At 36.0% G+C, this 27,170-nt stretch overlaps 5 protein-coding genes across 5 annotated transcripts; 3 read left to right on the top strand and 2 right to left on the bottom strand.

The window, feature by feature from the left end:
* Nucleotides 1–33: 33 nt before the first annotated feature.
* LOC124641901 (melanotransferrin) lies at nt 34–12,642 on the top strand. Its single transcript, XM_047180157.1, has 16 exons — nt 34–206; nt 449–648; nt 1,011–1,133; nt 2,367–2,528; nt 2,664–2,797; nt 3,052–3,218; nt 4,132–4,276; nt 4,742–4,948; nt 5,268–5,376; nt 5,829–6,011; nt 6,766–6,936; nt 9,815–9,984; nt 10,363–10,506; nt 10,659–10,846; nt 11,488–11,647; nt 11,896–12,642. The coding sequence occupies exons 1-16, from the start codon at nt 164–166 to the stop codon at nt 12,164–12,166; spliced, it is 2,577 nt and encodes an 858-aa protein (XP_047036113.1). The 5' UTR covers nt 34–163; the 3' UTR covers nt 12,167–12,642.
* LOC124641904 (telomerase reverse transcriptase-like) lies at nt 12,623–15,338 on the bottom strand. The gene has a single exon (XM_047180161.1). It carries the CDS (start codon nt 14,787–14,789, stop codon nt 12,663–12,665), a length of 2,127 nt encoding a protein of 708 aa, XP_047036117.1. The 5' UTR covers nt 14,790–15,338; the 3' UTR covers nt 12,623–12,662.
* A 291-nt stretch (nt 15,339–15,629) lies between these two features.
* On the top strand, nt 15,630–17,315 carry LOC124641905 (glycerate kinase). The gene has a single exon (XM_047180162.1). It carries the CDS (start codon nt 15,822–15,824, stop codon nt 17,259–17,261), a length of 1,440 nt encoding a protein of 479 aa, XP_047036118.1. The 5' UTR covers nt 15,630–15,821; the 3' UTR covers nt 17,262–17,315.
* Nucleotides 17,267–18,418, bottom strand: LOC124641907. Its single transcript, XM_047180164.1, has 4 exons — nt 18,205–18,418; nt 18,015–18,126; nt 17,787–17,903; nt 17,267–17,705 (listed from the first exon to the last, which is right to left on the bottom strand). The coding sequence occupies exons 1-4, from the start codon at nt 18,300–18,302 to the stop codon at nt 17,292–17,294; spliced, it is 741 nt and encodes a 246-aa protein (XP_047036120.1). The 5' UTR covers nt 18,303–18,418; the 3' UTR covers nt 17,267–17,291.
* Nucleotides 18,419–18,630: 212 nt separating this feature from the next.
* LOC124641902 (DNA replication licensing factor Mcm6) lies at nt 18,631–27,143 on the top strand. Its single transcript, XM_047180159.1, has 14 exons — nt 18,631–19,092; nt 19,200–19,623; nt 19,708–19,899; nt 20,135–20,307; nt 20,685–20,808; nt 21,082–21,220; nt 21,329–21,486; nt 21,798–21,950; nt 22,362–22,667; nt 23,773–23,960; nt 24,747–24,862; nt 25,829–25,954; nt 26,425–26,570; nt 26,974–27,143. The coding sequence occupies exons 1-14, from the start codon at nt 19,001–19,003 to the stop codon at nt 27,091–27,093; spliced, it is 2,457 nt and encodes an 818-aa protein (XP_047036115.1). The 5' UTR covers nt 18,631–19,000; the 3' UTR covers nt 27,094–27,143.
* Nucleotides 27,144–27,170: the final 27 nt, after the last annotated feature.

Genomic DNA, 27,170 nt, shown 5'->3' with positions numbered 1-27,170 from the left:
TTTGTTGATGATTGAATGCTGTCTATGGTAACATTAACCGAATTGACTTGTCAAATTCGTTGACTGTTTGCGGCTGGGGTGTGTCCAAAAAATACAAAAAACTAACTTAATTCAACATGAATTAAGTAATTTCTGACTGAAAGTTCCAAAGTTATTTGTAAACATGGATATTTATATTAGTTTAGCACTGACAGCTATTCTTATTGGTAAGTTATACCCATAAAACACTTCGTAAAAAGTTTCGATAAGTATTTATTTACCATTAGTCGCAAAACATTTTTACCGGATTTTAACAACACAGGAATAGAAAAGTTTCATAAACATTATATCCTCGACTAATCTTGCAGTATAAAGTGGTTTCACCAGGATAAACAATGTACAACACGAACGCTACAATTAATATAGCAAAACTTTTTACCTACATTATTTTGTGTGAATTATATTTCAGGCACCACAACAGCCAATATCTACGGCAGTGAGAATGTTATCAATGGTATAAACAAGGTGCCCAAAGTGGAAGGGCAGGACATCATAACCTGGTGCACTGTATCTCTGCTAGAGACACAAAAGTGTGAGAAACTTGCTAAGTCCGTGTTGCAAGACAAAGGACTCTTTGGTAAAGATTTTATTGAGCTCCAATGTAAAAGGGTGAGTTTCATTATCATCATTGAGAGACTTAGTTCTTCTTATCAAACTTTTAGGATGCTTAGATGAACATTGAGAAGTAGAAGTGTGTCCAAAGCACTTTATGCATGCTGAGAAATTAGTTGTAAGCCACCATCAAGTTTGGCATAACTACTAACTAACTAACTGCCAGACTGACTGACTGAATGACCGTTTTTCACAGAAAAGTTGTAACATCTGTAATTTAACTTTATACTGTTACCTATTCATCATGTTTAATGTTTCATCAAACCATATTACTTAAATATTTGAAAAGATTTCCAGTACCAATATTATTTCCATTTCTACATTATATGATGGGACAAATGTTTATTAAATTGTTGCAGGCATTTGACACAGAAGAGTGTATGACATGGGTGGACAGAGGAGAAGCCTCTTTGCTTGGTCTTGATGCTGGTGAGGTGTATGTTGCTGGCAGATATCATTCTCTAGTGCCTATTTTACAGGAGGTACATTTTCTTTATTTCTGTATATTTTTCTATCAGTTTGAGATAGAGTTGATTTATAAAATTGGGCATTTTATTTGTACTTTTCTTTATTTTTGCAATCTACAACATATTGGTTTTGTAAAGACAACAACATTCTTTCTTAATTTATTTTCACCTAATCCTTAAGAAGGCAATAAATACACATCATAATAGGCATGATGACAAATTTTTAAATTCCTTTGTATGATGTAGGTATACGTCTATTTTATATGAAAAATTATTAATTTTAAGAAAATGCGAAGTTTTTTTATCAAATAATTGCATTTTTCTCTGTCCACTTTGAATCCGGCGCGAAAACGCTTGTCAGTGTCATGTCGTCACTTGTGACGTCACGACTGAAATTACAAGACGCAAGTAAACAACGCTCGTGCAATAATTAAGTTTTTTGTGTTATTAAATATGAATTCGAAAGTGCATAGGTGTTGTGGGGTCCCCCAGTGTAAGAACACATCCAAAACAACTCCTGATAAGTTATTTGTGTACGTTCCTCACAATAAAAAAATACGAAACAAGTGGCTTAAACTTGCAAGGCGAGATTCAAAAGCAATATTGCCCAGGGTACAACTTTTTTTTTGTGAAGATCACTTTGATGTAAGTTATTACATAGTTCTCTAGATTCTAGCATAGTTTATAATGTAAATAACTATTTCGAGGTTAGGTTTCATCTCTCATTGTTTTTTAATTAAACTAGTATACTTACATGGAACTTTTAACATTTCTAAATTCAGCTGAACAAAAATCTTTATTTGATGCCAAAAACTTTCCCAGCATTATGATATCAATTCTAGGCAAATTAGCGCTGTTTGCCTTGATAAATCCGGGCTCCATAACTCGTGTTATAAACAATTAATTAATTAAAAACAAAGATCACAGTGGAAGTTCACAATAACGAAATGTGACGTTCGTGCGCTTTCGCGCGAGTTGTTTTGAGAAATGACGTCACGAGCTCTGATTGGTGTTCAAGATATCATGGCGGATTGCCTTATTTCGTAATTTTATTTTATAAAAATACATATTAATCACATTATTAAGAAAGAAAACAATGGGCGTTTTATATTCCAAGCTTCAAGTTTAATTTAATAAATATATTATTTTAATGATTTTTGATTACTGTCATCATGCCTATTCTGCAGTTCATAAACTAGTTTAAGTTTAGAATGAATCAGAAATTATGTAATTTTTTTTTATCTACAGTTATATGGGCGTGGAGAGCCCTACCAATACTCTGTGGCAATTGTACGCAAAGGAGGTTTACCTGGAATACAGCCTGGATATGGCCTCCATGCATTACGAGGGGCAAAGGCCTGCTTCCCTGGGGTTGGAGCACTTGCTGGATGGGTCATGCCTATACATGTTGTAAGTTAATTTAAATATTAATGAATTTTCCCAGATGTATATGCATTCCTGACATCATTTAATTGGTCTGAATTAGCAGTAAATACCAATAAACTAAACTTGTTGTATGTTTATTTACTATCTGTTTATTTACAGTTGATGCAAGAAGGTGGCCTCAAAATAACAGACTGCAATAACCATGTTAAGTCAGCTATCGAGTTCTTTGGAGAATCATGTGCACCAAATTCTCTGAAGGACATGTACAATCCCATTGGCGATAATTCTGACAAGTAAGTGTATTTACATGCTCCATAAATACTCTGAGGTTATGAAATTGTGGGTGTATAGTTTTACTGTTATATTTCTTATGTCAAGTCAATTTTGTCTCATATAAAGTTCCTTGCACTTATAACATACATGGTAAACTTCACTGTAAAAACTTTCCAATGAAGAAATAAACATAGAGCTAACAAGCATTGTGTGCAGATTCTATGAGCTCAACAGGGAACTATGTTCCTAAAACGTTATTTTTTCTGTTCTGCAGGCTTTGCAAGCTCTGCACAGGTGGTGCAGGTATCCGCTGCACCCTAGCAGACCCGTACGCCGGGTACGAGGGTGCTCTGCGCTGCCTCATCGCCAACAACTCGGGAGACATCGCCTTCGTGCGCGACACCACCATACAGCACGCGCTACTGTCGCATCAGATACTCGGTAAGTGACACTTGAGTGACACACTGACATCTGCTGCACTCTAGCATACCCTTCTGACTACTGACCATAAAGGGTCAACAATTCGACCCATAATGACTGAAAAGTTACAAAAATAAAAGAGATGCAGGCAAACAAATATTATTATTACAGTGCTTTAGAGACGTTAAGCTATTGTGTGACATACCGCAACATCTTTCAACCGTTTGAAAAATTTGCTGCAACGGTATTTGTTCAGTACTATCAGCCTAAATCAGCGGTTCCCAAATGGGGTTCCGCGGAACCCTGAGGTTCCGCGACAGGCCCTCAGGGGTTCCGTGGAAAATTCAAGATTTCCATATGGTAAATCGTTTCACTTTTGACAATATTTAATTATTGTTCATTTTCAATTAAATTGTTTTAAATATTGCATTCCAAAATTCAATTTAGGCACCATGTAGGTGGGTACCACTCGGGAGTGTAAGTCTCGTACTTTCGCGACAAGTGGCGGGGGAAGGCCACGGCAGCAGATAATTTAATTCAGTTTTTTTTAAATTGTAGATTAACTTAATACCTTCAGGTCTTCGGCAATCGGCAAAAGTAGGTAGCGAGTCGGCCAAAAATCACCGCATATTTGAGGCTTATTTCATCGCTAGGATTATACGTTTTCATACATTTGACAGGACGTGAAATGACACGGCATACGAGTATTTCCAGTGGCTATTTTTACCATGAATTAAACTGTGACATTATTTCTAATTTTTGCACCTCCGCGAATCCGAAAATTTCTTATCGAGTGAGCTGCAGGTTTAATCATCTGACAAGCTCTGGCGTTAGAGTTTTCTCAAATCCGCCTGACGGCCTCTGACGTGGATTGGTAACGCCTTCTTCTGAGTGATGCTACTCACTTACACTTCTAAAACCACATAATTGACAGGAGGAGTAACAGAAGACCAGTTTGAGCTGATCTGTCGAGACGGCTCTAGGCGTCCGGTGACAGACTCGGAGAACTGCAACTGGGGGAAGGTACCGGCTGACGCTATTGTCACTAGCAGTGCTGCGACTTTAGACCAGAGGAAAAAGTAAGTCATTTATTTTTAAATAACGTATAACTTTTTTACGTATTTTATCGCGATTATAATATTATTTATTCTCGACGTTTCGGATCCTTAAGTCAATTACTTTTCTTAATTTTTAATACTGTAGAATACATACACTGGTACTTAAAACTATGTGAAAGTAAAAGAATATGGATTGGCATCGTGGAACTGTTTGTCAACACCCTGTGAATATATATTTTTTTATTATCCTCCTAATTTAGACATCTCAGAAAACTTTATGTCATGTATCAAATCATTTCAGATTAGAAATGTTAAATCGTTACCAGCCACACACTACTGGCGCAAGACCGAATTACAATTAGTCCATTTTTAATTTCTAGATTTTGAACCTTCCAAAAAAAAAAATATAAACGATTATATATATTTTAGATCGATATATCAAACAAACATATTAGTACCAACACTAACCTAAATTTTCTTTTCCAGATACCAAAATCTTCTTCAAACGATATTCCAACTATACGGCGAGCCGAATCCTTTGAACAGGAACTACAACCTTACGAATGGGTTTCAACAAGGAGCTCCGTATAACCCGTATTCAAGTACTGAAAATTCTCGCTATCCCTATAACAACTTCAACAGGGATAGCTTTAGTAGCCGACAGAATGAATATGAAGAGGATATGAATAATAAGTGAGTATCAATTAGTGCTAAGTTTATGTTAACATTTGTAGAAATTTAGGTACTTATATAATATTTTTTTTGCATAACTTTTCGTTTCATCTGTAAAAGATGACATACGTAAAGCGATAAATACACTTTTGTCGTCGTACCATATTATTTACTATTACTTTCGGCACCTAGATAAAAGTAGGCTATATAGTATTCGTGTTATTCTGATGTATGAGCTACACTAATACCAAAGTTTATCAAAATCTACTTAGCAAATTGTGCGGGAAGAAGTAACAAACGTACAAAAATTCGCGTACTATTTACATTGTTTTGTTAACAGAGCAAGCACGATGCCGCCATTCAAGAATCGCGTGGATGCCTCGGGACAGCCTATTGAGTCGGTATTCCAGCTCTTCAGATCTAATGAGACCACAGACTTATTGCTACAGGTAACATATTACAATTACTATCTCCTATGTAGGTACTCCCTAATTTACAACCTTTATGGTCTCCGCGCGTCTGGATAAATAGTAGCCTCTAGCCTTCCTTGATAAACGGACATAAATAAAAACCCGACTTGTCTTTCCTGAGCTTCTCCAGCCTAATAATATTAAAATATATATTTACGATTTAAATTAAATATGTATAACCTATAAAAGCCACAGAGCTCCCAGTACAAAAATAACCGTTTTCAGTGTATTCTTCAGATAAACTCCATCCAAAAATTGTCTGGAAGAAATCGCTGTTTTGCGATAAGACCGCCAATAGTAATGTTCTTTGTGTGTTATGATTTCCTGTGTTGTTAATTTTCTTGGTGTACAATAAAGAACAATCTACCTATCTACAAACCAGTTTTTAGCCAAAAACATATTTTTTTATATTCATAATTTTATTTCAACAGGACGCCACAGTAAACTTCAGGATACTGAAAGAAGAAGAACAAGCAGCTAAACATATATTAAACAACAAGTTTGTAGGAGGACAGGCTGAGAAGGCTGTGCTGGCTATAAGAGACTGTCCTATTAAACGTGCGACGCTATGTGTGACCAGCGACCAGGAGATGGATAAGTGTCTGAAAATGAGGGTGAGATTTTTTTATCTTTTTATTTATGTTATGCTCATTTTGTTAAGGGCATTTATGCGTCTTATATTTTGCGCAATAAAACTTATTTTCTTTCTTTTCTTTCTTTCTTTCTTTCAGGATTTTAACAAATATTTTACTAGAAATTTTCAGTATGTATGGTTTATGAAAAAATAAGTTTGTCACAGATTATTAAATTGTTAATACGCTCTGACCCCTACTAAATAGTTAATAAGCCAGTTAATAGATGGCTTGCCTCGTGCGTACTATGCGTAGTAATGTTTTTTATTCGTAAGTTTTTAATTTCGACTGTTATGTAGTGATTAGATTTTTTTTGCAACAGTAAGATCTCATGGCTCAGTAACGGCACATAATACTTAACAAAGATGATCTGTAGATGGGTTATCATCTGTTACAATTGGTTCCTTAGTGTTTTGGAAGGCACTTTAAATTGTGAGAAAGGCTGCCATTCAACAGCTATGGGCAAACAATCTGAAAACCAGTCTTAACTGGTTGCAGTCGTTTAAAAAACCTGGTTTATTTTGGTCGTTCAGTCAACTGTACTTTTATAATGTATTCCACTAATAGCTAGCTGTTCTGTATGGTAATCTGTGGATAACGTGTTGAGTGGTATATTTGTCACTTTTATCATAAGCTCTATGTTGTGTGCCTACTGTGTAATATACTACTGGGTACTGAGGAGATCACATAGGCAGTCACTATTTAAATCTCATTACTGATTTCTTTTTTCCTCTAGGTGGCGTTAAAAGCAGCATTCCTATCACCATCTCTAGTGTGTTGGCGCGGACACAGCACGCGGCACTGCGAACGCGCGATCGCGGAAGGCGCGGCGGACTTCGCGCTGTTCGACGCGGCCGACATGCTGCATGCCGCTAATCAGCACCGGCTGGTGCCTTTCATGCAGGAGGTGAGTGGTACTTAGTGAAATTATTACTTTAATAAGTAAGGTCCTGCATTATTTTGGAAACTTACCAGAAAATAAGAGGTTCTCAATTCGGATATTAAAAAAAAAGTCATTCAAAGTAGGCTGAAAATTAGCACTTTTTGAAGATCAAAGCAAAAGACAGCCCCCAAAACGCCCGCCCTTCAATACTTTTGCTGGGAAGAAGAAGTGGTGGAACAAACTCCCCAGCAAATCTGTATCTTTTACAGATTATTTTCAGTAGAAATAATCTTGGTAAATTCATATCTAAATATAATATATATAAATACATATAGAGGCTGTTTGCTGTTCTTGTTTGTCAAAGTCGTGGTGGCCAAGTGGGTAAAGGACCAACCTCTCAAGTATGAGGGCGCGGGTTCGATCCCAGGACAGGCAAGTACCAATGCAACTGTTCTAAGTTTGTATGTACTTTCTAAGTATATCTTAGACACCACTGACTGTGTTTCGGATGGCACGTTAAACTGTAGGTCCCGGCTGTCATTGAACATCCTTGGCAGTCGTTACGGGTAGTCAGAAGCCAGTAAGTCTGACACCAGTCTAACCAAGGGGTATCGGGTTGTCCGGGTAACTGGGTTGAGGAGGTCAGATAGGCAGTCGCTTCTCGTAAAGCACTGGTACTCAGCTGAATCCGGTTAGACTGGAAGCCGACCTCAACATGATTGGGAAAAAGGCTCGGAGGACGTTTGATTCGGGAATCAATTGCAATTTACAGAATTGAGCAGTATTTGTAAAACTTTTCAAGAAAAAAAATCTGTAGGTTCAGTGAATTTATTTTAGACTAGCTTCTGCCAGCGACTTCGTCCGCGTCAGATTCGGACTTTGTGCAAAGAGAGGAAGAAATAATAAACACCAGCCTGTCCAATTATCTAAATCTATGCGTACCTACTACTACTTTACCTAAATAAAATGTAAACTATAAATAACTTGTAATTCGAACGAATATTTAAACCATACCGAAATAACTAATACTTACCTATTTTATAAAATAACAACAAAATAAAATTAAAAACCCTATAAAAAGCAAAAAATAACTTTTAACACTACGTAAACTAAATTTTGTCGTGTCGGGGGACCGCTCTAATTCATTACTTTAGATACGTGTTTTTTTTTTAAACGAATGTTGTAATTAGGTAGGTATCATTTGATTTATGTAAGTATTTATGAAGGTAAAAAGCGGTCCCCCGACACGTCAAAATTTAGTTTACGTAGTGTTAAAAGTTATTTTTTGCTTTTTATAGGGTTTAGCGTTTTTAACCTTTTGTCATAATTATTGCGTACTTTTTTTGGGTCGGGGGTTTTTTTTAAATTTATAATTTAATTTTATTTCATGCTTTTTAAAGGAGCTCTTTAATTTTTCCTTTAATTTATTTTATCTCAAGATGGGGTCGCTGTATGCGATCTCGGCCAAAGGAAGCTGTTTAACAATCCTCATGCATGACAAACTGGCTCTGGGAGAATTGCACAGATTGAGAAACAATAAAGATTAACCTTTGGACATTCTAGATTTTCAGCAAAAATATAAATCGGTTTATCCGTTTCATTCCGGCATTTCAGGGTTTCATCCGCCACATCCCATGTCCAGCATCAGGTTCTCGTCAATCAGAAACATGAAGAGAACTCGTCAAGACAAATTCAACGAGCCCAAACTCGATGGGTTTACTAAAAGGCAGTTCAGGGTTACGTCTCCTACCTTCGTGCCCTAACAGCAGACCAGCTCAGTGGTTCCAAAAGACATTAGTGTTTCAAATTTCAGATCCCACATATACTTGCAAGTAAACTGAGCGTGTAACATTCCTATCACATCTAGCAAACGAGCTGATGACCTTGAAGACCTGAACCGATTTCCACCAAACATAGCTAAGAACACTCCCGACTGACATACCTTTTAAACAAAAAAAACCGCATTACAATCGGATCATCCGTTTGGGAGCTACGATGCCACATACACACACACACACACACACACACACACACACACACACACACACACACAGACACGTCAAACTTATAACACCCCGTCGTTTTTGCGTCGGGGGTTAAAAATAAATTATTTCAAGTTGTCAATAAAATTATTGTCTGTCGAAAAGGTTGAATGAACACTCCGAACGTTCTATCACTTCATTTGTTTTATGTATAATATCCCTTATAGACCCATCTCGTATCAAATCCATTACGTGATGTTTTGAGGGGGGATTAGATCAAAACTACCATTGATATCAACAATGTGTTTCAAGCTGTAACACTTTGCTGTGGACTGTGGAACAATGTAATGCAAACTGAAATATGTAATAATTCTGAATCTTTCATTTATGACGGTCATTAATTTTTTGTTATTTATATATGTATTAAAGTTGATTTAATAATATATATATGTAGGTATATGTGTATGTATAATAAGTCTATGTACGTATATATTTTCGACTTGTCTTATATATTTAGTACACCTGCCATGAAATTTCTCCTCCACCTAAAGGTTGACTGGTAGAGAACGCCTAAGGCGTTAAGTCCGCCTTTGTACATTGTTTTTTTTTTTTGTAAAATGTGTGCAAAAAGTATAATAAATAAATAAAATAACACATTTCAGAACCTTATTTTTTAAGTTAAAAACCACGTTGGCCTCTGTAATAATTATGCCCTATGTAGCTGACTGATCAACTAACAGAAAACAGCGGCCATGACCGATAATCGGTATGGAAGCCATTATTATTATTTTGAAAACATATTCCGTTGAAGTAGAGATCCCTCTATCAACTACATATCGAAGTGTTTTGTCGAAATAGTGTTATTTGTTACTGAAATTAGTGATTTTCGCAATAAAATCATCGACAATTAAAATTCTCAGATCTACTCAAGCGGTGACAACTGGTACTACGCCGTGGCCGTCGCTAAGGAACAGGACCCCGATACAGATCTGACGTATTTGCGCGGCAAGAATACCTGTCATACTGGGCTGGGCACTGCCGCCGGATGGGTGTTCCCACTCGCTTATCTTATTTCTAATGGATGGATCAGGTAATTGTGGAGTTTTATTTAGTTTGTCTTTTTATAGTCTTCCGCGTGATTTTTGCTGTAAAAATTGATTATTGTAAAGAAATAGTTTTTTTGTTATATTCTGAAGTCATTCTTGAAATTAATGTTTAAGGTCCCATAAACCAAAGCGATTTTTTATCGATATTGGTACGGAACTCTTGGGGCGCAAGTCCTTGCACGTACATCCAAACGCCTTCACCACCACCTTCCACCTTTATCTAAACGCTAAAAACGAGCTTCAGTTAAAATTTCAAAGTATACAGTTGTTTCTAGAAAAAACGCACGTTTACATTGTCGGTGTTCTTGAGCCCTCATGGGCATCGGTTCATATACTTCATATGATGCTTATGTGTTTTGCAGATCATACGGCTGTGACGGAGCTCACGCAGCCGCCGAATACTTCACAAAGTCTTGTGCCCCCGGTGCTCTCAGTTCCGAATATGTGGATTCCGGCACTGTACCACATGATAATCTGTGTCATTTGTGTCATGGCGCTTCTTTTAGGTATGTAAATCTCTGTGTCCTGACGCTTCAGGTACGTCATTCTAACGAAGTCAGGGGCTGCGGCTGTGGGATGTTTCGAATTACCGCGGTCCTAGTTATAAAAGTGCTCTAGAAGAAATTGGAACCACATTCTTTTTTTTTTTTTCTCCTAGACGTTGCCGCCGCGACGCCAGTGAAGACTACTTCGGTCACGTAGGCGCAGTGCGGTGTATGGTGGAGGGGGGAGGGGACGTCGCCTTCGTCCGGCACTCGGCGCCGGCTGAGGTGTCGGCCGGCAGGCGACGCGAGTGGTGGGCGAGGGACCTGCTGCCTGATGACCTGCAGTTGTTGTGTCCTGATGGTAATGTTGTGCATGCTGGAGGGGGGAGGGGACGTCGCCTTCGTCCGGCACTCGGCGCCGGCTGAGGTGTCGGCCGGCAGGCGACGCGAGTGGTGGGCGAGGGACCTGCTGCCTGATGACCTGCAGTTGTTGTGTCCTGATGGTAATGTTGTGCATGCTGGAGGGGGGAGGGGACGTCGCCTTCGTCCGGCACTCGGCGCCGGCTGAGGTGTCGGCCGGCAGGCGACGCGAGTGGTGGGCGAGGGACCTGCTGCCTGATGACCTGCAGTTGTTGTGTCCTGATGGTAATGTTGTGCATGCTGGAGGGGGGAGGGGACGTTGTTCGGCACTCGGCGCCGGCTGAGCCGTTCCCTAAGCTCACTGACATGTAATACGGCCGAGTTTGCTACCTCCCTAAAACTGGGCTGCTAAAACACCCGAATTGAGAATCTCCGCCTTTTGAGGAGGCGGTTAAAAAATAAAACCCCCTAACGAGTGTCTACTATTAACAAAAATACGAATATTGATTATGTACCACAACTGTCAAGGCTCTATTCCATTTTATATTCCGTAACAATTAAATTCATATTTTTTCCAACACTCCAAGCCATTTTCATATACATACCATACATATATTGTATTCTCAATCATTTCCTTTACAGGTACACGCGCGAAAATGCACGAATACAAGCACTGCAACTTGGGGAAAGTTCCTGGTTCAGTTCTGATGGGCAGACCAAACCATACTGAGTTGGACACATACTCTAATCTCATGGTTTACGCTCAGCAGTTCTATGGCGCTGTCACTACTGATGAGTTCAGGTAATTATTCAATAATTGATACCTATTAAGAAGGTTTTTCTGTATCTACATTTGTATAATTCATTGTGTATAAAACCTTTTGCTAAATTGATTCTTTGCAAGAATGGCAAATGTTGATGACTCATTGTCAATTGATCAAAAAGCGTTATTATTTAAGACAATTCTAATTACCTAATTAAATTATATCAATGTCCCTAAAAACTCCTCAAATGACACAAAACTAATTCTAAAATATTTGTTGTCTACAGTTTCAGCATGTTTTACTCGTTACCACCATACTCGGACCTAATATTCAGTGACGTGGCAGTTCGTCTAAAGCCGTTACCACACAGCAAGCGATCAGCGGAAATAGTCGCCGGACCTGCGCTTATAAGAGCCGCTCGCATAGTCTCGTGTGACGCACCTCAAGCTTCTTACTATGTCGCGTCGGACCCCGACTTTTTGTCGCACGCGTATAGGAATGGAATAGTCGGCCATTTGTTGGCCGTAGCCGTCTTTGTGGTAGCTTTGTTAAGATAATTTTGTGTTTTATGATGGGGCAGTTGGTAAAAGGTTCATATAACCTTTTGTTTCAGTGATACTATTATTATATACACCTTCTCTGAGCAACTTTGTTTATTTCGCATATTAAGGTCATCCATAGATAACTTCACACAAGTTCAAGGATTTTCTTAATCATATCTATGTATTTGTGAACTTAAGTATACTGTACAATGTTAGTTTTAATACAAAATGACTGCTCCTTGATAGTATGTAAGCAATACAATTTTGTAGCTAAATGAATTTCTGTGTGACTTTTTTAAGATCTGAGCTATGATATTATTTTATCTGACAAATTAGAATAACCTAGTGTGTAAGATTTATACGTGTTTTAATTATATTGCAGCTTTTAATGAAACTTACATCCGTCCAAATATGTATGTGCCTTTAATAATTATTTACCGTCCAAGTGAATCTTTATTTTACAATAAAATATTTTTTACATTATACAAAAATTGATTTTTATTTATTATTTTTACAATAAACGTTTATGATGATAACATTGAAATCCATCAGGTAAAACATCGAAATCTCTAAAAATTATCCTCAAGTCAGTTCTTCTACAAACTTCTTTGATAGCTTTTCGCTCACATTCGCCATTTGTATCGATTCTTCTCGCGTGTTCCCGCCATTTTCCAAATATACAATTGCATTTTGACAATTCATTATTTATGTATGGAACCAGCCCAGAACATTTTGGCGTAAGCTTAGCACACAAGTACAAAGCCTTCCATGCTAAATATCTAAAATGATTAATACAGTACACAAATATAAAATCCTTGGGCTTATTCTTCATTAACATTTCGATTATAGAGTTACTCAATTTCACTGTTACCCTCTTTTTGTAAAGTGGTAGGTAGTTCTTCATTTCTAGCTCATTGCAAAGGACTGCCATGATAGTGCAGAATTTGTTTGAAGACAGACAGAAAGTGGTAAATATATGCCTCCAGATTAGTTCTTCGTTATTATAGTTCAAGTTAAATATATGGCTATTAATTGGAATGCCTGATTGACCAATTCTGCTTTCAATAAACTTGGGTAGATCAGAAAATCCACTTGTAAATGCAATTTTATAGCACATTTGTCCAGCATAAATATTGCTGGCTCTGCTGACTTGCATTGTAGAAGTGTTATAACAATATCCAAGGAAGAATATATTCTCACTATACTTGATACTTTCATGTTGAAAATTCACCTCAGTTTTATCAAAGTTTACATTTCTGTAATTTGATAATGCATCTAAAAAATATGATGCATCTTCTAAAGAATCTGTTATGTACAAATAATCATCAACAACTCTAATAAATAGTTTAACTTGATTTTCAGAATTTTTCAGGTGCTCAGCAAAGTATAATTCATCCAAACATGTATAATACAGTTCTGAAAGGGCAGGTGAATATTTATACCCTTGCACTAATCCTTCTTTCCATTCATAAACTGTAGATCCTGCCCGGATTAAGATCGGTTTACGCAACTCTGTTATTATATCTCTGTACTGCTGAGCAAATTTTTTCTTCATTGATAAACACTTTTCATTCTTTTGCAAACTCATGTGCTTCTCTGGTAATATTTTTAATAGCTTTTCTCTGTTTATGCAGCCAAAAGCATTGCTGAGATCGGTTTTAATGAAATAAAGTCTTGGCTTGTTAGCTGCTAGCCATTTGGCATGTAGTGTTTTGTACTGATTTTCAAGTTTTATTGGTGGTTTTCCAGTCAATAATCTCAAGAATTTCAATCTGTCTCTTATTTTATATTTTTCTGAAAGAGTCAGTGAATCGTTCTTATAACAAACAATAGGCCTGCAATCATTATTTGTTTTTAAATTAAGATATAACTTTGGAATATCTTTTCTTAACAATTTCAATTTTCTCCTGTCAGCAAGACTGTGATTTTTCTTTGACCTTTTGCCAAGTGAATAGGGTTCACATTTCTGTATGACTCTAGTGAAAACCATTTTGGAAACTTGCTTGTCATAAAAGCTCTGCCATTGGTACTTCCAAAAATAATAAAGTTTGTTTTCATTTGCGTCCAATTTGCAAGTGGTAACATAAAAATTTAAACAAATCAGTGATGATAGGACATATTTAAGTATCCACAAAATAATAGTAAACAATATTCTCTGAGCATTAGTAGTCTCAAGGCCTTTCCAGGGAGATATCTCCATGTTCCAACTTGCTATTAATTTTCCAAGGACAAAATGTTGGCGTTTCATACTGTAGATAGCTGTCCGGACTAAATTTTTAAATATTTTATTATTTTGATTATTTCCAAAAACTTGTTTTGGAACTATTTCACACAATGCCTTCCAACAATGACTTAAAATACATTCTTTGTTTATTGCATGCAAGTCTGGAACCTCATCTAAAGGGAAATAGTTCTTAAATTCTAGTTTAGATTTATTCTTCAGGTTTATTCTGAGACTTGATAAAATATTTAACAAATCAGGAGTCATATCACTTACCAAGTTCTCATCTTGAAAGAGGAATTTATTAAAACTTTCTTCATTTTCGTTATTCAAGATGTTCAATTTTATAATATTACCAAATGATCTCACATTTTGTTTATTCGTAAAGTATTGCGATATACAGACAGGATTATCCATAGTATTCTTAATTCAATTAATACAAAATGAAATAACGCTACTTGAAGAAGCACCATAGCAATTAGCAATGCGATAAATCGGTTTTGAAATTTAAAATTTCCGGCAACTTGTTACGACTTGTTTGAACGAATTACGTTCTGTTCTGCACTGTATGAGCTACATATCTATGAGAATGGCTGTAAAAACTCGAAATAAATACATCATCACAGATCCGCATTCATCTTATCCACAAGATATGTTCTAAATACCAATCAAGTAAATGTAGAGAACATGATAACAAAAATATAATCAGCTTTAAGATATTACAATCACTATTGTAGAAAACAACACTGCTACAAAATGGAACGTTGTTTAATTTTACGCGCCAACGTAAAGTTGAAAGTTGTCGGTCAAAAATGTAGGTAACTTTCAAGCACGGAAAAGTACTTTAAACATGAGCTTTTAACTGCTTCCAACGAAGTCTTTTGTTTCCATTTTTACTGTGTAGTATTAATTCCTCTAAATTAAACTATTGAAAGTCACACAGTCAGAGTGAAACTTAAATATTTTGACAATTATTTTTAATATCATGTCTATAAAGAACTTAAAGAAGACTATACACTATTCAAGATGACAATGAAGTTAACCTTATTTTACGAAATTATATCAATTGTATATAACAATACACTATAAATAGGAGTAAATATGAAATTTACATGACTTTATCTATTTCTTTAGCGTGCAGTGTTAATGGTTCCTTGTGAAAGTGCAGAAAAAAGTGTACAGTCATCTTAAAATTCACTTTTGACTTTTGTCCATTTATAGCTTTTGTCAAAATGACAGCTTCTGCTTAGCTTACAGGCTTACAGCTTTTGCAAAATATAAACAAACAAACAGAAAATCATTTACTTGTTAGGCGTAAAGGTGCCTCACAAAATGAGATAAGCATATTATCATATCAGAGTATATTTACGTGGTTACGTCTATTATACTTTACTTATCAGTTAGAATTAAATACGAGTAAACTTACACAAAGTTACGCAGTTTCGCAAAATGTCCAAGCAAGTGGTGTCGGATATGTTAAAAATATTCTCAGCTAGTATAACAGCGGTACTTCCAGAGAATCTCATAAAGAAGTTTGTAAAATACAATCCTTCGAATCAAGTGTTAACTGTAAACGGAGAAAATATCAACTTACGTAATAAAAATGTGCACTTAATCGGGAGTGGGAAAGCCGTGCAGAACATGGCAAAAGAAGTGGAACATATTTTGAATTCGAAAATTAAACATGGAATTATCAGCATTCCTGTGGGCAGTTTAAATCATAAACCAATAAATACGAATGTTTTTTATCGAGAAGGAGCACTAAACAATCTCCCTGATGGAAATGCTTTGGAGACTGCTGAAAAAATCCGTGAACATGTTACCAACCTTGGAAGTAACGATTTACTTTTGCTTTTATTATCAGGTGGTGGTTCTGCCCTCTTACCATTGCCTAAACCTCCTATTACATTAACAGAAAAAACTGCACTAATAAAGAAATTAGCAAATGCTGGTGCAGATATAAAAGAACTCAATACTGTTAGAAAGAAAATATCAGACCTGAAAGGAGGTCAGTTGAGTATAAAGGCTCAACCTGCTCAAGTAGTGTCTTTAATACTCTCGGATGTTGTTGGTGATCCAGTAGACTTGATAGCCAGTGGTCCTACAACAGAAAATGAAGATGATCCATCTGCAGCTTTAAATATAATTAAGAAATACAAACTCATAGATCAAATACCAGAATCAATCAAAACAGTACTCAGTGACAATAACAATAGAGAACAATTTCCAAGAGATAATGTGAAGAACTATGTAATAGGATCAAATAAAATAAGCATAGCTGCAGCATTGGAAGAAGCAAAACAAATGAATTATGAACCTATACCACTGTCTAACGCAGTTATTGGAGATGTAAAAGAAGTTGCTTCCGAGTATACTAAATTGACACAACTTTTTTGTAAATATTTAAATGGAAAATTAAGTTTAGATGCCTTGAAAGCTGAAGTTTTATCTTGTAATATACCAGGGATTTCAAGAGATGGCCTAGAAAATATTATTCAAACAGACAAAGATGTGTGTTTAATACTTGGTGGAGAAATAACAGTCAATGTGAAGGGTTTAGGAAAAGGAGGTAGAAATCAGCAATTAGCCTTAGAATTTTCTGAGTTACTACACAATGCTAAGAATGATTTTGAAAATTTTGATATTTTGTTTCTGAGTGCCGGAACTGATGGCATTGATGGTCCAACAGATGCTGCTGGGGCTATTGGTTACCTAGATTTAATAGCTGATGCCAAGCAAGAAAATATAGACCCGTACAAGTATTTATTACACAATGATAGCTACAATTTCTATAAGCAATTTAAAAATGGAACTTATCATGTTATTACTGGCCACACAAATACCAATGTCATGGATATACATTTAATAGTTATAAGGAGAAAGAAATGAAAATATTTTTTATACTTGTTGATAATTTTATTACAAAGATGGTTTTAAAAACAAGTTGAGTTTGTTTTTCTTGTCTTCCTTCCCCTTTAGTTTTGCTGAAGCTAAAACTGCTTTTTGGCATAGACCAGCAAACTTATCTTTTTTCTTTTTATTGTTGTTTATTACTTTAGGCTTTTCCTTTGTTACTAAAGAGTTATTTTTGTTTTGCAATGAAAATACATCTAAAGCGTTAGCATAAACATTAAATCCCTTTTGGTTATCCTCTTTATTTTTTTTATGATAAGTCTCTGAAGAAAGTTTCTGTTTTTTTGGAGTTTCTTCTACTTTTTTAATGTTGGCATTTTCTTCAGTGTTTGGTCCAGTGGGTTGAGGTATTGTTGTTATCTTTTGTGGCTTGATTGAGTTAGTAACAGTACTTTTATTACAGAATGTGCAGATTTGCTCCTGAAAAATAATGTAGGTACATAAATATACAAAATGAAAATGAATAAGGAGAGTTCTACAGTTAATAATGAGGATACTCACTATTTGATTACTGTGTAATAAATCCTTCTTTCGTCTTATATATGCTTTCTTATTTTCTTTTACTTTACGTGAGTTTAATCTTTGTTTTTGTCTTTTACTTAATTTAATAGACTTTACCTGCAAGCAAATATTTATTATGAGTTTTCATAAATACACAGAAAATATATACACATCGATAATCCGTAGCAAGTTGTTTGTACCTATTTGTAACAAGGTAAATATACTTACTTTTACATCTGTGTTGTTTTTCCACTCAATACAACACTTTGGACATCTTACCGCTGAAGAAAAGTGTTTGTCAGGAAGGCCGAAACCTCTAGTTAATTCATTACAACGCATTCTGGAATAAAATAATAGTACGTAGTAAAATTCGTCCAAAGAATATTATACTTTGTCTGATATATAGTTGTTTACTTACAAGTAATAACTTTTTAGTACTGTATTCGTTTTGTCGTTGTCTGATCGAGACACAGCCGCTGCTATTTTATACAAGAATCCTACTTGACCTTCCGTCATTTTGGCTAGTATTTAAATTCTCTTTGATGCTAAAATATGCAAATTCTTTACATTATTTTAGGTTATCTCATCATGTTGTGCAGATTGAAAACACAACAAGGATTGACATTAATATTTTCGTTTCATCGAATATGAAATAGTTTGAATAGTTGAGTTGAAACTTAAACATGCTGCGAGTATTGTATGAAAAAAATAACCAAAGTAGTAATTCAAAATTGGTAAATTATGCGTTTTAATATTTTTCACAATAAGAATTAAATAAACAGGGTGATTGTTATGCTTATTTCCGAACGATACAAAAAAACTCCCGCCAAAACGCGCAATTTGACGTACGCCAAAATTAAAATTGAAGAAGGCCTCTCGGATGCCGTTGTTTGTTCTCACGATTCGCGCAATTTTTCTTTAAGTTTTAATTCGTCTGTTGTTATATTATCATAATATTACATTACAATAACCAAATTTTAGATAAGTTACGCAATATTTCTCAATAAACCCAAGCAAACTTTGATATCTGTATATTGGTAGGCTATGCATGTCAAACGCACCAACGCGCGCGCGCGTTATTTGCAACCAAATATGCAGTGAGATTGGTGGAATTACCATATTTCTTTGTTTTGTATTAAGAATTATTAACTGTTCTCTTTGCGGAGATAGTAGTATAAGTTATTTGTGATAAGTGAGTACCTTTTACGTTAAAAATGGATGTAGCCGACACCTACGCCACACAAAGCCAAGTCAAAGACGAGGTCGGAGTTCGTTGCCAAAAGCTTTTTCAGGATTTCTTAGAAGAGTGAGTATAGATTTGTACATATCAATGTTTATGTATTAGAATAACTTAAAATTTCCATTGTTTTATATAAGTTAGAGGTTATCTATAGCTACTCATTTATCTCACAGGTTCAAAGAAGACAATGAACTGAAATACGAGAAAAACGCAAAAGAACTCTTAAAACCTGAACTGAGTACATTAGAAGTCAGTTTTGATGATGTTGAGAAGTACAATCAGAACTTAGCAACTACTATAATTGAGGAATATTACCGAATATACCCATTTTTGAATCAAGCTATATTGAATTATGTGTTGAGTCTTGCTGATAGCAGTGAGAAGAAGGATCTGCAGGATAAGGAGTGCTATGTTTCGTTTGTTGATGTTCCTACAAGGCATAAAGTGAGGGAGTTGACTACGGCTAAGATTGGCACGTTGATAAGAATCTCAGGACAGATTGTAAGAACCCACCCTGTGCATCCCGAGCTGGTCTTGGGCACATTTGTATGTTTGGATTGTCAGACGGTCATTAAAAATGTTGAACAGCAGTTTAAGGTGAGTTTTTCGTGGTCAATACAATAGTAGACAATTGTAAAGATAAAAAAATCAATAACTTATAAAAACTTTTTGTGATTACAGTACACAATCCCAGCGATCTGTCGAAACCCAGTATGTGCTAACAGGCGACGTTTTATGTTGGACGCAGATAAGTCTGTGTTTGTGGACTTCCAAAAAGTCCGCATTCAAGAGACACAAGCTGAGTTACCAAGAGGTTGCATACCTCGCTCTTTGGAAGTTATATTGAGAGCTGAAGCTGTAGAATCTGTGCAGGTAAAAATAATAAAAATAAAGTAATTTTTATAAATGTTGAGAGAGTAACTTTTACAGGATGTCAAAGAAAAATAACACAATTATTGGAGATAATTATCATGTAGAACATTGTGTACATTTTGAATCTCATATTTTTAAGTCTCTTTAAACACCATCACTCAAAAATAGAGCCAATAATTACCACAATAAATATTAAATAAGGCAGTTAAATATTCTCTTTTTCCTTTCTCCCCAGGCTGGTGACCGATATGACTTCACTGGTACTCTCATAGTAGTCCCTGATGTGGGCTCTCTATCATTACCGGGAGCTAAAGCTGAACTAACCACCAGGACGAGACAGGGAAATGAGGGTCAAATGGAGGGCATCAAGGGTCTTAAAGCTTTGGGAGTCAGGGAACTGCATTACAAGTAAGTTTGAAAAAATATTTAGTTTTGTATTCTAAATGTACTGAGATAAAGTTCAAATTGCCTGGGATAGCAAAGCAAGTTCTATCCTATCTCATTATCAGTTCATTAAGTTTCTTAGAGAATTGGAACATTATTTTCATTACATTCAAAAATTTTATCAAAAGCCATGTAACTGTAACTATTATGATTATAATGAAACTGTTATATAATATAAACTGATCTACTAAAATTTATTATGTTGGCTAACTGTGTACTTCAATAACCTATCTTCTATCCAGCCATACTTTTGCAATAAGAGATTGTAAGTCATAATTTTTGTATATGCAGCTAATATCAGGTTTCAGAATCCACCATTAATTTTATTCTCATGTTAACAGAACCGCTTTCCTAGCATGCAGTGTGCAGGCAATATCTCGAAGGTTTGGTACTGCTGAGATGGCCACCGATGACCTGACAACTGAGGATATGAGGAAGCAGATGACTGACAAGGAATGGGATAAGGTAATATATACTACTTATCACAAATCTATACATTTTCACAAAATTATAATTTAAAAATATTATACCACATAATAAAATCTAAGCATATTTCAAAAAACTAATTAGACAGCATTAATTTTTGGAATGGTTGTTAGTTGTTAGCAATTTATTGGTGCAATCTTTTTAGTTTTTGTATTTTTCTTTAGCTCATTTACAGTATACAATACTTCAATAAAATGACTAGGACTAGACTAATATTAAACTGTTACATTAAAAATTTCGCATTTTTACCAGGTATATGAGATGTCCCGTGACCGCAATCTGTACAACAATCTGATTACCAGCCTGTTTCCCAGTATCCATGGCAACAATGAAGTGAAGAGAGGAATATTACTCATGTTGTTTGGTGGAGTCGCTAAAACTACCATTGAAGGTAAGCTTTGCAGAGTCACAAGTTCTCTAACAGGAGGGATTATTAAAAGAATCTTTCTTCCTTCTACAGATTTATTTGTAATTTATTAGAATTTTTGTTTCCCAATAGGTACAACGCTTCGAGGCGACATAAACGTTTGCATAGTAGGCGACCCGAGCACTGCCAAGTCGCAGCTGCTGAAGCAAGTGAGCGAGATCACCCCGCGCGCGGTGTACACCAGCGGCAAGGCCTCGTCTGCCGCCGGCCTCACTGCTGCCGTCGTTAAGGTAACTACATAGTACCCGAGCACTGCCAAGTCGCAGCAGCAAGTATCATATTGCCAAGTTGCATATTAATAAAATAATTTTCTCTAATTTTCTCACATATATAAGATTGTACATATCCAGAGATTACCCCATGCAACCTCACATATAAAATTGGTAAACCTCACATACAATATTTGACCTAAGTCTACTTAGACTTCACGCTGTTCAAAATGCACGAAAAAAACACTGCCTTTGAAGTGGTAAAACTATTTGACAAGAACAACAGCTTAATTTTTAGTAAAACATGAATTATCATAACAATTTCTCATCAGGACGAAGAATCTTTCGACTTCGTGATCGAGGCGGGCGCGTTGATGTTGGCCGACAACGGCGTCTGCTGCATCGACGAGTTCGACAAGATGGATCTCGTCGACCAGGTGGCCATCCACGAGGCCATGGAACAGCAGACCATATCTATCGCTAAGGTGAGGGGGAATATTTTGTACTGCCCAGTAAATATTTATTTAACGTCAGAGGCTGGCAGATGAATGTGAGAAAACTCTGACTGTCAGGTGATTTAACTTGCAGCTCACTCGATAAGCACGTAAGTATTACAAGAGAAAATGTAAAAAAAATATATATTTTGTAATATATTAATAGTCAAAGTTCAATAAGAATTTTAGGTTCAATACCTAAAAATGATAAGGCACGGTATTTTTAGATGTAGGGAAAAAATATACCATAATGGTATGCTAATAAAATTGAAATTTCAATGACCTATAAACAATTTTGAAACTAAAGTGTGATCGATTGAGTTAGCAATACTACTGCGCCCATATTTTATTTAAGAACCATGCAGCGTAATATGGAAACTTATACTGTACCTCTAATTACAGGCCGGAGTGAGGGCAACATTAAACGCACGTACATCGATCCTTGCAGCCGCAAACCCAATAGGAGGTCGATACGAACGAGCAAAATCCCTTCAGCAAAACGTAGCCCTAAGTGCTCCTATCATGTCTCGTTTCGATCTATTCTTCATATTAATAGACGAAAGCAGTGAAATGGTGGACTATGCTATAGCCAGGAAGATTGTAGATCTGCATTGTAATAAGGAGGAAACTTATGATTGTGTTTATACGAGGGAGGATTTGTTGCGGTACATCGCCTTTGCAAGGTCTTTCAAGCCTATTATCACTGAGGTGAGTGTCTTATACATATTATTCTTTTTCAGCCATTAGTGTGGGGAAACACAAGGGGGAAAGCTTCCCTTACTTGTTTCTATTCTGTTCTTGAAAATTGATCTCTGACATGGTGTGTGTATAGTCTAGTTCTTTCGTGACATACTCATGGTCTACTCGGGTCTTTACCATTCAAAACAGTCATTATATAATTGCTCCAATCATTTTATATTAAAAATTATTTTTTTGTCAAAATCCCCTGACACCCATAAGTATTTGTTTCTCTTTCGAAGCGTCAAACTAGTTGCACGGTTCAAAGAATCGGTCTTATGGAGAAGAACCGGCAAGAAACTTAATAGATAAACTTAAAAAAAAAAAATTGGGCTATCAAATATATATGTTACGGGTAAAGCTAGAAGGTGGAGTAAACCTAGGTTTACCCGGGTTGACTTAGTATTACCCAGGCTTCTTGGGTAAAGTCCGAATAATAAGTAAAATAAATTTTACATTCGGGGTTTACCCATGTTCACCTAGGTCTACCCAACTCTGACTGGGTAATGTTAGGTGTTGCGTAATTTTCGAGCCCGTGGCGTTACTCTAAAAAGGTTTAATTGCAAAACAGAATGTGCCACAAAGAAGTGTTCATGCAAAGCTGCAGGAAAGTTGTGCAATTTTAAATGTCACAGCAGTTTATCTTGCTCAAATAAATAATTTCAATTTGAACAACAACAACCGTTATTAGTTTTTTTCTATTAAAGCTATTAAGTTTGTGCTCTTCAAGCGATTACGATAGCCTGTGTATGTTTTTTTTAAATTATAACTGTTTAAAATGATCTTGGATTTTCATTTCACTAATTAATTAGACAAATTTTTAACATTACCCAGTCAGAGTTGGGTAGACCTAGGTGAGCATGGGTAAACCCCGAATTAAAATTTATTTTACTTATTATTCAGACTTTACCCAAGAAGCTTGGGTAATACTAAGTCAACCCGGGTAAACCTAGGTTTACTCCAACTTCTAGCATTACCCGTAATACACATACATACAATTATATATGTATTCATGTACATACATATTAATTTACTAAACTAAACCCAACTCATCCATGCTTTGGCACCATCACAGGAGGCCGGCAAACTCCTAGTGGAGTACTACACAGTGCTGCGTCAGCGTGACGGCGGCGGCGCGGGCGGCGGCGGCGCGTGGCGCATCACGGTGCGGCAGCTCGAGTCCATGGTGCGGCTGGCCGAGGCCATGGCCAAGATGCACTGCAGCGGACACGTCACGCCGCAGCACGTGCATGAGGCATACAGGTACTTCAATCAAATCATTTATTTCATGTAGGCCTTTACAAGCACTTATGAACGTCAAAATTATAAATAAGTTTGATTCTAGTTGCCCATTCCAAAAGTAGCATCCTATGGAAAAGAACGAGCAAGAAACTCCAATTATTACAACACAATTACATTACAATTTGTATGTATTGATATATACGATAATCATGTAAAATAGAAATGCTTACAATATTTTTTGGGTTGGCTCCGAGAAAGTTATACAATGCAAGTTGAACTACTGCTCAAGTCTTTTAGCATCCGGGGCTGCAGGATTGTTCCAAAGAGACTACCAGAAATAATTCGGACATTTAGTTTGATGAAAGGTAGCGTTGCGCTTTTATGTAATCTTTACTCTTTTTGATGAAAGAAAGCGTGGAGCGTTCCACGCTTTCTTTCATCAAAGTAAATTTTTTAAAAGCGTGTTTTTTAATTTTTAAACCATTATTTTTATTTTGTACTATTTTTCGTATTCCTGACAGCAAACCCTTTCATTTGATACCCATATCATGGGGGTGAATTTCAAATAGCCAGTCCGCCATTTTGGAGAGGCCGCCATATTGGATTTGTAATGACTCTTTTTAGCTGGTCATGTATTGTCATCAGAACATCGGAGACCGGGAAGTGGGTTAAATTAAGATTCCAAGATTTTCTTACGTACCTACATAGTTAGTTACAAGTGAAACTATGATAGGTGTGGTTAGAAGAGAAACATGAGAAAATAATGATATGTATTTGAAGTAAAAATGTAATAATGATATGTTACAGATTACTGAACAAGTCTATCATCCGGGTTGAGCAGCCAGACATCCATTTGGATGAAGATGACCCACAGTACGAGCCGAGCATGGATGTTGATCAAGAAATACCTAATGGTGGCACTGGTAAGATAAGTTTATAGTTATGAGGGCTACAGCGTATGAAATCGCCGCTAGAGGCGCTTGTGTAGCGTGAGGTCTTCGAAACGTCAAATGTCACTGTTTTTTTCCGTGGGCAGGTCTATATTTCTAATTAAATTAATATTGCGAATATTTAACAATACTTTAGATTAATTATGGCAAATACAGATTAAGGATCTATAAATGTCACTGCTTTGACACACTTTTATCATTCGGAAACTTATGTCTGCCTTTCTTTTTCGAGCAAAACGGCACAGCGCAACACTGGCATCGCCAATACGTTCACAGTATAGTTCTATTGTATTAAATATGATTTAATATAATCATCTAATGTAGATATAAGTTTTGGCGCTCATAATACGAACTTTGATTGCCGTAGTTTAGGACCTCACCTTACAGTTGCGCCATCTGGTGAAACAAAAAACGGTAGCCCCCATCCTACTAATATTATAAACGCGAAAGTTTGTATGTATGGATGTATGGATGTTTGTTACTCTTTCACGCAAAAACTACTGAATGGATTTTAATGAAACTTTACAATAATATAGCTTATACATCAGAATAACACATAGGCTACAATTTGTAAACATATTGTTCGAAATACTAAACCTGCGCAGACGAAGTCGCGGGCACCAGCTAGTTTAGTAATATGCCAAAGTTTTTGCAAGTTAGGATTGCTTGTGTAACAAACCCCGTTTGGGCAAATACTCACAATTTTTTACCAGGATTGTAAAAGATAAGAACATACAAAGAAATTACAAGAAAAGGCTATAATTTACTTGAAGTGATCACATTAGCCAACACTATTTACTGACTACAATGTTCTTTGCACAGTCAATAAATTGTCATGACTATGTGTCGGTAAGAAAATATGTTCACGTCACGGCCACTTCAATCACAAGAAACAGCCCATGGAAGCTTATGTTTCTAAACTAAATCGTATTATTTCAAAATCTGCAGTGAACGGCGACTCAGCTCCTAAGAAGAAACTCACGCTGTCGTTTGAAGAATACAAATCACTCAGTGACATGCTTGTCGTGTTTATGAGGAAGGAAGAAATTGAAGCAGAAACTAGAGGTATGGCATATTACAATGTTTTTTTTATATCTTTTTCACTATATGAGGGTCTAAGAATTTGCTGTACTCCATTTGAGTAGTCATTAACTAACTAATAATATAATAATCTATATATATAAAAAAGAAACCCGCTTTCCGTTGTCACGACATAACATGAAATCGGTTTGACCGATTTTGCTGAAAATTAGAGTGGAGGTAACTTAGACCTAGGAGAAGGTCTTAGGATAGTTTTTGTCACCATCCGGCTACGGGACGCGGGTGAAACCGCGGGCGAAATCTACTTTCTCAATAAATAAGTTTGAATGCATTATGGTCATATGGCGGCAGCTTCAAAACATAAGAGATAAATGTTCGTACTTATCAGGAAATTGTCAATTCTCAAGTACACTCAAATAGAAAACTCTTGCTTAGCAAAATATTATGGAAAAAGTCGTTTATAAGGTACACTGAATTTAAAATTTATTCGTTAGGTGAAGAAAGTGCGGGTATGCGCAAGAGTGCGGTGGTGAGCTGGTACTTGGAACAGCTGGTCGGCCAAGGTCAGATCGAGAATGAAGACGAATTGCTGGAGAGGAAAACCTTGGTCGAGAAGGTCATTGACAGGCTCATGTATCATGTAAGTATATCTATATGTATTTAGATTTTTTTTTGTTATTTAATAGAAGTTATACTTTCAATATTTACAATTTACAAAACAAATACACTTATACATCAACAACAATGATTTAATAATAACTTGCAGATTTACTCAATATTAAAAAATAAATTACTAACATGTTTTCACATATTTTCTGAACACAATATTTTTTATTGGATCCTATTCAATAAGGTCCATCTTAGGTGTTTATATTTTCTAACACACATACTACTGAGCAGATTAAAATCACATCCATTCATTCATTTATCCATATCCATTTATGTATTTTGCTAACAGTAACACTATTTTGCAAGAGAATAGACACTAAACATGAATTAAAATTCGATAAATGTTTGACTAATAATCTTGTATTTAATTTCAGGACCAAGTCATAATCCCACTGTCAACCACTGGTCTCAAGGCATCACAGAAATCATCAGATCAAGAAGTTGAAGACGACCCATTGCTAGTAGTGCATCCAAACTATGTTGTTGATACGTAGACATTCCCTCATTTAAGTCCATCTTTTTTATATTAAAGTTTTTCAATCAATTAATGTCTTTTTTATTATGTTCCGAA

Source organism: Helicoverpa zea, chromosome 23 (assembly GCF_022581195.2).
Source record: "Helicoverpa zea isolate HzStark_Cry1AcR chromosome 23, ilHelZeax1.1, whole genome shotgun sequence".
In the NCBI taxonomy this organism is placed as follows: Eukaryota; Metazoa; Arthropoda; class Insecta; order Lepidoptera; family Noctuidae; genus Helicoverpa; species Helicoverpa zea.
This window is presented reverse-complemented; position numbering and strand designations above follow the sequence as displayed.